General features: G+C 37.4%; 1 protein-coding gene across 13 annotated transcripts in view; it reads right to left on the reverse strand.

Moving 5' to 3' along the window:
* Nucleotides 1–12,334, reverse strand: part of KCNK2 (potassium two pore domain channel subfamily K member 2) — a 131,372-nt gene that overhangs the window by 11,235 nt on the left and 107,803 nt on the right. For all 13 annotated transcript variants that reach the window (XM_030035883.1, XM_030035880.1, XM_030035879.1 and 10 more), the window contains one exon: nt 5,991–6,130. In XM_030035883.1, the coding sequence (XP_029891743.1) occupies nt 5,991–6,130 (140 nt within the window). The remainder of the gene's footprint in view (nt 1–5,990; nt 6,131–12,334) is intronic.

The raw sequence follows: 12,334 nt of genomic DNA on the forward strand, positions 1-12,334 counted from the left end.
TTTTTCCCCATCTCAGAAATTTAGAAACAATCACCTTTTTGAATGTGGCTATTCTTTCTCAAATACACTTCTCTGTACATCTTGGATGGGCTGGAAAAAACTCTTAATGCTAGGCAGACTTCTCTTCAGACAACTCTTTTGCCATTTTTGTAGCTCTCCACATTCTTTCCGAAGTTTAGACCACAGATCTAGGGACTGTTTTCTAGTAATATACCTTTTAATAACATCTGCAGCAGTAACACCACTTTCCTACAGAAATTTAATGATAACCTGCTTGCACATCCTAGAATTGTGTCACCCCTATTAATCATTGCCTTGAAAAAGGACTTCACATGTAATTGCTTTCACATCATGACTGTCTCCCACAAATATTTCTGATTCAGTGCTTTCTAGGAACAGACTTCCATCAAGTCAATCTGACCTACCCACTGAACTTGTGGATATACAATTCTCAAAACTACTGCAATTGTCTTTTTAATCTTTTGTAAAAAAATTAGAAGCCCAAACAGTTGTTTTCTTCAAGAGAAGCTGATCTCTCTTAAAACAATGCACAATGGATCAGCAATTGGCTCACACCTTTGTAAAATGTCTCTGATCACCAGGCTGAAGAGTTATTCCTATCACCTTCATTTCTAAGGGAATGGATTTTTTAAAACAGTGAGAGCCGGATTAAGAGCTCACCGCCACTGAAAGAACTTCCTCCTCCTCCTTGCTCGCACACCCTCACTGACCAGCCTGTTTGCCTGGTATGCCAGTTCAACTCACTAAAACCTTGCAAAACTGCTTCTCACTTGAGTCCACTCATTTTTTTTTCATCCTTTCATGCATACATTTAGGGTCCCTCCTTGGGGGATATGAAACATTATTTCAAGTTCCCTTTAGGCTGTGACCCTTATGCTGGGTGAGCACCTTTAGCCTGAAGCTAGTAAAATGGAAAGACAACAAATATTATAGGGAATGCAATAATCTCCCTGGCATCATCATGACAAGCCTAATTTTGTTTTGACAGACATGAGTGACAGCTCTGCCACTGGTGCCAGGAAGATTAAACTGAATGATGATTCAGATGAGTCAAATTTGTTTATAAATATCGAAGATAACGATTGCCTCTTGAATTTCCACAACAAGTGAATGTGCTATTTCTCATGAAATTTTAGTCTTGGTCTTTAAAGCTGGATCCATATTGTTCAACTCAAAAGAAAGACACCCAGCATGAAAAATCACTTGTACAAACTGAGCCAATGTCTAACATGAGTCAGTCACCTGGACTCTTGATATACAGTGAAGAGAATGGGCTCTTCCAGGATGCAATTCATCTCATATGGTAGATACCTTAAAAAATTCAAATGGATCATGCTAGAAATATTCATTTCCTTCCACTGACTATAAAGGGAATGTAGATGACTAGGTCAGATGTTGATATCCACACTGGAGATGAATCCCATCTTCATTGACTTGGAGTCTGGACTAGAGCTTAACAAAGAGAATACCGTGAGGCCAAGGGACATAAGCCCTTAATTTTAAAAACAGGAATTTGAAGTTTATAGCCCAAATGACTAAGATTCTTGGTTTGGTAGGCATTTTTGCTGGAAATACTGAAATTCAGAAGCTGCTGCATACTGAAGAAAAATATGACAAGGAAAAAAATCCTGCTGAAATTTTACCTTTCAAAGAGACTAAAATCAGAAGACTTTAAAAGTGCTCTGAGTAATCAGAGTATAGAGAATAATGAAGAGGAGGGAGTTTAAGGCAAGCTAGTACAGCTGAATCTGAACTTCAGAGACAGATCGCCTACTTAAGATTACAGCACACAGCATGTTCCAGTGACTTTCTGACACTTCATCTATCTTACTGTATGAACTGCTTCCAGCAGCAGATCTATCCTTCTAAAACTCCCACTTCTGTCTCTACTTGTCTTTCACTTCCCTCCCCATTTGATGCATTCAAAACTCTCAAGAGTATTTCAGGAGACAAAAGCCACCTGAGCAACTGACAGACATTCTCGTTATCTGGGTTTTAATATCAAAATACAGCATTATTGTGGATCAGTGCATATCTGATCAGATCTTTTTGTCTCAGTTCCACTTGCATATGGCAAACTTTTCTGGTAGTATCCTGAAAAAAAAATAGGTGTTTTCTTTTGTTGAAACTGTGAAATGCATTATTACTGCAAAGTCTTATGTAAACTGCTTTTAAGAACAATGCAACTGCATTAGTAGAAATGTGAACAGGACTATAGATATTAGGTGATATTAATTATCATCATGCCCACTTCCTGGAATATGGAGGTTGCCTTTCACAATATACACTGTAAATATGCTATGAGAAACTATTTTTTACTTTTGACTACAGGAAAAGGCAAAAAGGAGATTATTATGGCTGCCTATCAAAAGAGTCATCAAATACCTCTGCTGATGTAGTTTTTTTTGTTGAGGAAAAGTAAAGAGAGGGGCTTTGCAACACTTGCAACCCCTCTGTCTTCATCCTGGACTCTGGTACAATTCACTAGACTTGGCAGCTATCAGCCTTTGGTCTTAGACTGCTGAAACCAGCACAGCCGATCACTATTGAATAATCTGCTCCCTCCTGTATCTAAAACATGGCAGGCTACTACTATTTTATTCATGAAAGTATGATACTAATCCTACACAAAATCTTGTTTATTTGTAGGTGTTGATACCCATAGCGAGTAAGTTTTGTGAAGGAAGATTTTCAGTGTTTTATATTTCCTAGGAAATATATTAAACTGTTTCAGTTTTCAGAGTGCATTAATTATGGCCCTATAGGTTTTATCATAGCCTCTGTCTCTCAGTAAATTTCAGTATATGACATTGTTTCTAATTTCAAAGGCTACCTTTAGGTACAATGAGCTATTTCCCCAATGACTGACAGGATGTTTCCTTAAAAGAGAGTTAAAAAACCATACTTAGAACTAGGATTTTTCCATTGCACTCATTTCTACTATTTGAACTCCAGATAGATTCCTCTGCTATAATCTGCATCCATAGAAGCTGGAACAGACCATTGTAAATTTAGGTTTAACTGAAAAAGCAGACAATACAAGAAATTCAGAATCTGCTCTGGCTTCTGCTGGCATAGAGGAGACCTGATGACTACATTTCCACTAAACTCCCTCAGCTTCTTCACTCAAATTTTCCTAGGCAGGTAGTAAGGTTGAGCTAAGGGCAGCAGTTTTTATCATAAAATGCTACCTGTAAAGTGAATATTTGTAAAATGCTTCAGTTCAAACACAGCCAATCTTATAACAAAACACAATATATTTTTACAACTTTCCTCCAACAAAGTACCATTAGGAGAGAATATAGAAATAATTCTTCACATTTTCTAACTAGCACACAACTTGTGCTATGCCATAGTTCAGTTCTCAAACTGGTCTCTGTGATTTTTAAAACTGTAGCATTTTTAAACTGCTAAAACATTTTCTTTCTGTTATGAGTTCTCAGACATGCCTGAGCAATGGGTTAAGAAGTGAGGGGGAGATTTCTGAACATCAGAGATATGATTAATTGAACAAATGGAACCAATTATCTTACGTCTGTCTTTAATCAAATCTAACACTCGAGACACTTGTATACAGCAAAATCCTGAATACATCCAAATTCTCTTGGCTGATGCAGGTATCTGAAGAATGAGGTTTTCCTTTCTGTAGACAAAATGAATATGCTTGCTTAGGCTACAAAGGTGAGAAAGAATAGCAAGATGAAATAGGGCATACATTCCTGGTGCCTGAGAAAAGAAAGCTTGGCATAGCACTGGGCTGCATAACCTGGTAAATTGAGTTTTACTTGATAAAAATAGGAATGTATTTAATGTGTTAAAAGAATCCATGAGTTTGTTCAATTCATGTTACTTTAAATCTTTTCCATAGTTAGTCTATAGTGAAATAGGTTCAGTATAAAATAAAAACTAGATATGATAAAATTCAAACATTCTTAATATATTATAATCATTATAATAATATGAATAATGAGATGCCCTAAACAAGATTAAACCCTCAGGTGCTGTGTACAATTATATAGTCAAGATAGATTTTATCCAGAGATCTTACTGTCTGGATGAGAGAAGAGTATGAGAAAAGTGAGATTAAATACCAGATTAATTCTGAGAAGTGGTGTGAAGAACTAAACTGTGTCACAAGTGTCTGAGGAATTGCAGCAAAACTAAGCCTGGACAAGGTATTTCTGCATAGTCCCAAGTCATAGTGCCTCAGTCACATCCCATTTCTTCAAGACTCCAGAAACAAGTAACCCAGGGAAACTAAATGCAGCTTAGGAAGTGCCCCAAGCTGAGAACAGTTAGACACCAGGAGAGCGCACAGGGGAGACACCACATGTGCTTGCCCAGCTCTTACTTCTTCCTAGTGCAGAGCCAAAAAAATGGGCTAGACCAACCTAATTCTGAAGTTCAAAATAATGAAGAAAAACCATGCAGGCTAATGGCGTTCGAAGTGATCTATTGGTTTCCCTGCAGCCAGTGTAAATCACGCAGGTGAGGTCTTAAAGTCACCCTCAGTGCTCTTCCAGAAAATAAAATGGTGATCCTGCAAACTGTTGAACTTGCAAATGGGAACACTTGTGTGATACCTGCTGCTCTGTATCTGTGAAGGACACTAGTAAAGCTCGTTGTGTAAGGAAAGTTATAAATATCCTTTCAAATTTACAGCACAGGGGCAGACGGTGATACTCTTTATATGAAACTCATCAAATAAATATTGTCCTCTGCTTCAGAGCTAAGTGTTTATGAAAAGCCTGGTAAAAGCGTACTTACAACAGTCCTGCCACAATGCTGTCTCCAAATACAAAGAGCTATGAGCCTAGCAAGGGCAATGAAAAAGGGCTGCCCACCCCACTTGCCTCACAAAGTGGGCTTAATCCTGCCCAAGCACCCAGCTCACATCCTCCTGCCTGCTGTCACCATCGCTGCTGCCCTCTGGTCAGAAACGGGCAGGGACCCCAAGTGTCTGCAGTGACTGAAAGTATATCGCGGTAAGCTACCCTTTACAGCAAGGTCTTTGGGAACTCAAGGGTTGCCAGGATTACATCTAGGCATTGATGCCATGCCCTACAGCTAGGAAAACAATTTAAAACAATATAAGTAGTAGGCCACTGCACAGTAACCAACATATTCATTCCATCAAAAAGAAATCAGAGGTTTTATATTCGAGTAACACAAATGAACTGATGCGTGCAGAGGAACTCAAGTTAAATTAGACGGAAATAATATGTTGCTTAAAACAAAATTAATTTATTTCTCAAACTTCTAGTAAAGCCTGAACTGTGCTAGCTCCAGTCAAAGAAAATTTTGTTTATCCTCTAACATTTTCAAAACCAGGACATTTTCTTAAGTGACAAAATTTAAAGTAAAATATTGTAGCATCATTGGAATGATAAATACACATTTACAAGTAAAAATATATTTGAACTGAAAGCAATGCACCTGACTACAAATAACTAGGCATGCCGCTGAAGATATTATGGTAAAACACAGCCAGGCATATTTAAATAATTCATTCCAATACCTTGCATGATATGAAACATTTATTCTCTCACCACTATAAAATGATCAAAGGTATCTTAAATATAACTATTTAGTGATTTAGTATTTTTCTTTACATACCTGCATCCCAAATAGAAACAATCAAAGCAGAATGATTTTTGCCTCAAAAATTAAGGACTACATTCTACTGTCTAGAATAATCCTTTTAGAGATTTTTTTCCCGTAAGTTGGGTGCAATTGTGCACATACACTTTGTTTAATAATACATTTAATCTAATTTTTTTATGCAGCCATGTAAAAAAATCACTCTGACTAGATTGCTAGAAAGTTTGCTGCAGTTTGAGCTGCAGCATATACTTCATACATAAACAGCTTTGACCTATGCCCTAAGAGCAAAAGCAGCTATAAGCTCACCCGACTGCTAATCAAAGTTTTTAAAAAGTAGTATTTCTTCCCTTTCAAAACGTTCTTACCTCTTCCTTTGTCTTTTTTGATATGACTCTTAGCCAGTCTCCAATCATGCTGAGGACAGCAGCAAAGTAAGCAAGCCCAACAAGGATCCAGAACCACACCACTGGCTTATAAAAATCTAGGTACTCAATATCTGATCCCCCTGAAAAACAATACAGTTAAAATTAAAGCAGACTTAATAGTTATAGGTGAAAAACTGTTTTTAAATTAATTCTTTTCCTAAAAAACCCAATTATATTTCTTGCAACTTCTTCTATTTTCTCACCCATGCAAAGATTCATAGCAAAACATTTTGTTGAATTTGAATAAACCATGATCTAAATTCATCCACTCTTGAAAACACAGTTTGGAGTATGCAAATTTTAGACGATGGCTAATCATTCATAATAAATAAAAAATTAACACAAACAGATTCAACTACTGATATATCATTAAGGTAGAGGTCATTGAGGACAGCTTGAATGAAAGGACTTCCCACCTGCTCCAAATAACAACTCCATACCAAATTTTAATAATTGCTCTGGAATATGTGATGTGTTCATATCCCGAGAAATCTGATTTTGCACAGACTTTGAAACACATCTCAATACTTACATGAATCCTTTAGCCTTTGCAAAGAAGAATAGCACCTGCATTAACAAGTGTCCCTGTTGGGTAGGCAAACATTATCATCTCCATTTTGCAGGGGAGGAAACCAGGGTATGGGGACTTGAGCTGAACTGATCATACTCAAAAAAAAGGTGGATAAAACAGATATCAGCTGAAGGCAGCTTTTTTGAATCCCACTGCCGCAAGCACCAGTCACTTCCTTCCTTCCAGTGTTAAAGTAAAAAAGGATAAATTTCAGAGATGTCTGTAATGGAGCTTTCAGGTACAATACACCTATAGAGAACAGATGCCTTATTTCTGCACAAAAAAAGTTATGGTCATCCAGAGCTCTTGACAACACAAAATAACTCACATTTCATATCTCGCAGTAAAATAAAACAGAAGCCTTAAACTTGCAATTCAGTTGTGTTATGATAAGTAAAATCAGGATCCTACTTTGGGTTGCTGCAAGTAGAAGTTTGATGTGTGTATCTGGCCACAATTGAGGAGAGTCTACCGTAAAACCTTTTCAGGCACGTTAAAGTAGTCTGTATCGGTACATAATAAGTTGGTTTGTGTATCTGCATCCTCTACTGGGACAGTACAAGGAAAATTGGCCCCAAAACATCAAGCACCTTGTTACAGTAACAAGATTAACTCTGGTGAAGCGTAATGTTTTTTTCCTAGCTGTTATTATCTAATCATCGCAGAGATTACATGCAAATAACAAAGAATTTTACTGATGGTTATCTTGGTATGAAAGGCCTCATAGACAGAAATTTTGTTATTCTCATGTCAATAAGCCGTTTCATCAATAAAATCTGTTGAGCTGTAGTGGTTTACTCAACTATCCAAGAGATGAATCCACACTGCAAAAATGGATATGCTTCGACACCTGCACAGTCACAAGTAAGGTAGAAGACAGGGCTCTATCTGGAACAGAATACAGTCAACCACCAAAGGGTTCACAAGACAAACAAAATGTCAGAAATGAAGGGATTTCTTAACATCATCCAGCTCATCTCAATCCAGTAAAACAGGATTTTAGGGATGATTCACCCAAAATTTGTTGTCATTCAAAAAATGGTTGATTACCACCATGCCTTTGCTCTATCAGGAGCTAGTAATGAACCACGCTCGGTGGTTCACCTTCTTCTGCTGTCCATACAATCCATGAGAAAGTATCACATAAAGCATCCACTCAGCTTGTTTCTAACCTTTGGTGTGTTAATTTTATAAACTGAAACTGGAACCTAACTCTGCCAGTCTGCAGGGAGCATTTCCTTCACAGTTTATATGTCATTTGTTTACAGCAAAGTTAATTACCAGGGCAGGAGTTAGGACAGATTCATATTCAATCATGAGTTTTCTTTACTGTCTGGCCAGAAGATGGCTCCATCTAGCCATGCCCAAAGGAGTTCAGCTTTCCTAAAGTGAGAAAGGGACAGTCAACAACCCTCTAGGAAAAGGCTTAACAGCTAAAATCTTTATCAGCTGTTGAGATTCTGAATTTCAAGGGCTCCTCGGGTGAGGTCTCAGTTTAATGGAATAGCAGGGAAAGACACACCTAAGGATGTTTGTCCTGAGATAACTGTCTCCTGTGATGCTGAAACATCACAGAATGCCATAATGCAGTTACCTGGGAATATCATTAAATAGGATTTCACTGGTAGGAAAACATGATCAAAAGTCAATTGTACTGAATTGAAAGTAAATGGAATTCATTAACTACTGATTTACAATTCACGTAAATGGGTATGAATGTATTTCGGTATGAGTATGTATAGGTATGAATGTATTTCGGTATGAGTATGTATAGGTATAAATGTATTTTACTGAAGTATGAGATAATTCATCTAGTGATTTTACTGGTAACATTCTTTAACTGGTAACATATGTAAAAAGCATATCAACGTAATACATTTGCATGGATTTTTCATAGCATAATTTTTACTTAATAATGCTATCATCTTTGTTTTGCAAAGCAGATTATTTTATATAGCCCTTTAGGAAGCAAAATGCTGAGAAGGCAGAAGCTGAATTTTGTTGTTTGTTTGGCAAAACCAATTTTGTGGGCCAAGGGACAAAACTTTTTTCCAACTTCGCTTGACGTCTACCTGAAATAGGTTGCCACCACAATAAAAAAGAAATACTTCTTCCAATTGGAGTGCACTTACTCTTTAACTAGAAGTCTCACTGACATAATCTTTATGAAGAGCAGCCACTGTTTATTGCCAAGATGTTCTGTGATAAAGATTTGATCCAAAGTCCCTTGCAATCTATGAGAAATCAAAGAGTTTTTCAATCCATCTTCATCACAGGCTATTGTATTGCTGCTGCCACCATTCTTACATCTGCCAAACAACTTTTAAATTATTTGGGATTTTCAACACTTTGGAAGGCATAGGTTGTTTTATGGCCCAAACACATATTCCTTACTGAGGTGAAAAGCTCTGTGTTTTAGTGAAGGATGGCATTAGAGAAGATTTCAGGGGTGCATTAGGACAGATTCTGGTTCTCAGGTAAGGGATCAGGCTTTCAAATATATGTATTTATTTATTTACATAAAACAAGTACCTTTTAAGTAAATTCTTTTCTTTATTGTTGCCACTCTTTTCCCCATTTATTCTACAGCTAACTGACTCAAAATAGAAACATGCAATTATTTCTGTAAAGTCATCTGGTTTTGTCTTCATTTTTGCTTCAGAAGTAGCAGCAGAGAATAGAAGGTGCTATTGGCATTGAGTATCTCAATTCCATACCAGCAGAAATTTGTGGGTTATTAAAAAGGGGGCCCTTCAAACCAGGAAATGTCTTTATTACTTTTGATTAGCAGTACAAATTAATCTGGGTATAGAAATGTGACTAAATCCAAACACAGTTTTAATTGCAGAATAACAAGTAGCTGTCCATCACCCCCGTTGTGACAAACCTGGCCAACAGGCTTAATCCAGAAACACCATTTGTCCCGCTCCAAAGAAATACAGAGGTTCAGCCCTGCAGCTTTAAAGGAATTACCTCCGAGGACTGCAAAAAGGAACGGAGAAAAGCTAGCTTATCTGGAGACGCGGAAAAGCAGCATCCTTAGGACAAGATAACAATGCACTGTCTGTGAGACAGAATATAAGTAGGCCATACGAGTTACTTGATGGCACTCAGTGGAAAATGGAGAGCTACTTCAGAATACAAAGCACAGCTATAAAACACTCCTTACACGCTGTCCTACACAGAAGTTGAGCATGGCACACTGACTTAAGCTTAAAGCAGGCTGCATGGTTCACACCAGACAGCACTATTATGGACATGAAGTCCTGAGGTGGCAGAGAGCACTTCCAAACGCCAAAAAAAGACACAAGGCCTGCGGGAGAGCGCGCAGCTCCCTTACGGGATGCTCAACACATGCCTCTTGCTCGGTATAACAGCAATTTCTTTCTGTAGAGGTCTTTCTGCTGGGTAAGTAATATCACACAGTGAGAGCAGATCAGCTGGGCTGCTATGACCCCCAGGTGAAGCGTTCCAGTTTGGTGACATTAAATGAGACTAAAATATCTCAATACTCTACAAAATGGCTCTCAGGCCAAGCAATACAGTACAGACCCAGATATCTGTATTACAGTGGCAATCCACTACATCCAATTACAGACCAAAACAGTAAAGAAGCAATAAGCTAAAAATCAGAGCTCAAACAAGGAAAAACAAACAAAAAAAACCCCAAACAACCCAAGAAAACCCCCCCAAAAACCCAAGAGTTAGAATTCATTTTTAAAGTGAACTCGCAAAATTCTGTGATCTGTTGGACTGATTGCAGCGTAACCTTATATCATCATTATGCCCCGCTATGAAACAGACTACTGATGTGCTATTTATATTTCTGTCCTCTACTTAATTCAGTCAATTTTGGACTTCTCATCTAATTTAGATCTGAAACCTGTTAGACTAACTCCCTTAGAAATATTTGACTATACCTTCCAACCTGCACTGCAGTTAAAGGATTTATCTGCACATATGAACAATAGGTTGTCGTGTTATACATATATATATACACACACGTACCTCAGTGCTAACTTTAGTACTCAATAATATCTTTCATTATACTAAAAAATGACACATTTGACACAAAAAGATCTTTCTTTCCTCTCAGAATATTCATAATATTGGCTGGATTTTCTTCTGTCATATTAAAGTCAATGGCTTCTCTTGAAAACAAGAAAAAGGATGTTTGACTATGTCCCAATTTTCATAAGACAGTGCAGGCTGTAGTACAGTTCCTTCCTGCTTTTTTTTGTGAAAAGCTGTAACAAACTTTCTTCAATTACAAAAAATTACTTATTTCCCTACAAAAATTAAAAAAAAAATTCAATCCCTCCAAAAAATAGAAAAATCAAACCATTTCATAAGACAGAAATGTTAAGTTTATTTTTTGGAATACTGTTCATATATTTTCTTGAACATGCACTACAAGGGCTCTAACTTTTCCCTCCTTGCATGTACCTTGAGTGATCACATCTTTTATGTTTGCCTTAAGGCTTCTCTTGCTGGTGGATACCGCAGCTGAAATTTCCATAGGCTCCAAATAGCAACCTAGACTCTGAGCACAAAAGGGATGTTTTGGCATTCTAGTTTCTGGGAACAGAGTGTTTGCTCTCTGGCACAAAAGAGAAGAAACCTATAGAAAAATTCTGGAGAACTCTACAACAATTTTTAATATGACAACCTATACATGGCCTTTAACACCATTATGTTCCTGAATCCCAAGTTCTTCTGTTGGCTCTCTTGTGCTAAAGCTATTCAGAAACACTCTCTTCTTTACCTCCTAAAAGTTCTTCAGGGCTTCTCTTCAGCTCTTAGCTGCAGTGGTGCCAGAAAGCAGTGAGTTCCATGTTAATGAAAAATGACAGTTATTGTAAGAAATATTTCTTTTAACCCCAATACAAATGTCATGGTTGTGATAATGTGTATGTAGGGCTTGCAAACATGTTTTTTCCTCTGGGATGACAGTTCCCAGAAAAAAAATTAACAGAATATTTGGCAGTTTTCAAATATTTAGGAATTTTGGATTTTTGAGGGAACTTCATGAGCCAAAACTGACACATAATCATGAAATATCCCATGGACCTCCAATATGCTACAAAATTTGCCAATTTTATTTTTATTGCTAGAATAGTTCACTCCACTATAATTGCAAGTTGGAGCATCACTGGCCACCACTCTACTTTAGATTTGACTAAAATTCTGAGTGGAAGAAGGTAATTTTCACTGTATTATTTAAGAAACATGCCTTCCTCACCAGGAAAAATCAGAAAAGGGAATAAATTAATGCCAGTGTGAAGGGTTTTTTTTCCAAATTCATTGCCATCTAGGCACTAAGTGGACTGAAGCATCATTCTGCTTGGTGCATGCCTCACCATGACAAACCAGAACTAAGCAAGCAAGCCATGCTCTACAGCTACAATTTCAGATGCAATACCCATATTTTATCATGATAACCTCCCCTACAGCATCACATGCCTTAACTCTACATGCTTGTTTCTCCTCTGTTTATGGCACTCAGCTTTCCTAAACTTCAAGGAGAGAGTGTTCTAGATGAAGACTGCCACAAAAACATCAATGGCCCTTAGTGTCTGCATGGTAGTTATGACTTACCTAAAAGAAAAACAAGCAAATCAAAAACTCATAAAGACAACTTACTAATTTGCTAGTGTGCAAAAGATTCTGCATACTTCCTTAAAATTAATAAGGAACCCTAGCCCTTAAAACA

Source organism: Aquila chrysaetos, chromosome 13, assembly GCF_900496995.4.
Source record: "Aquila chrysaetos chrysaetos chromosome 13, bAquChr1.4, whole genome shotgun sequence".
NCBI classification, from domain to species: domain Eukaryota; kingdom Metazoa; phylum Chordata; class Aves; order Accipitriformes; family Accipitridae; genus Aquila; species Aquila chrysaetos.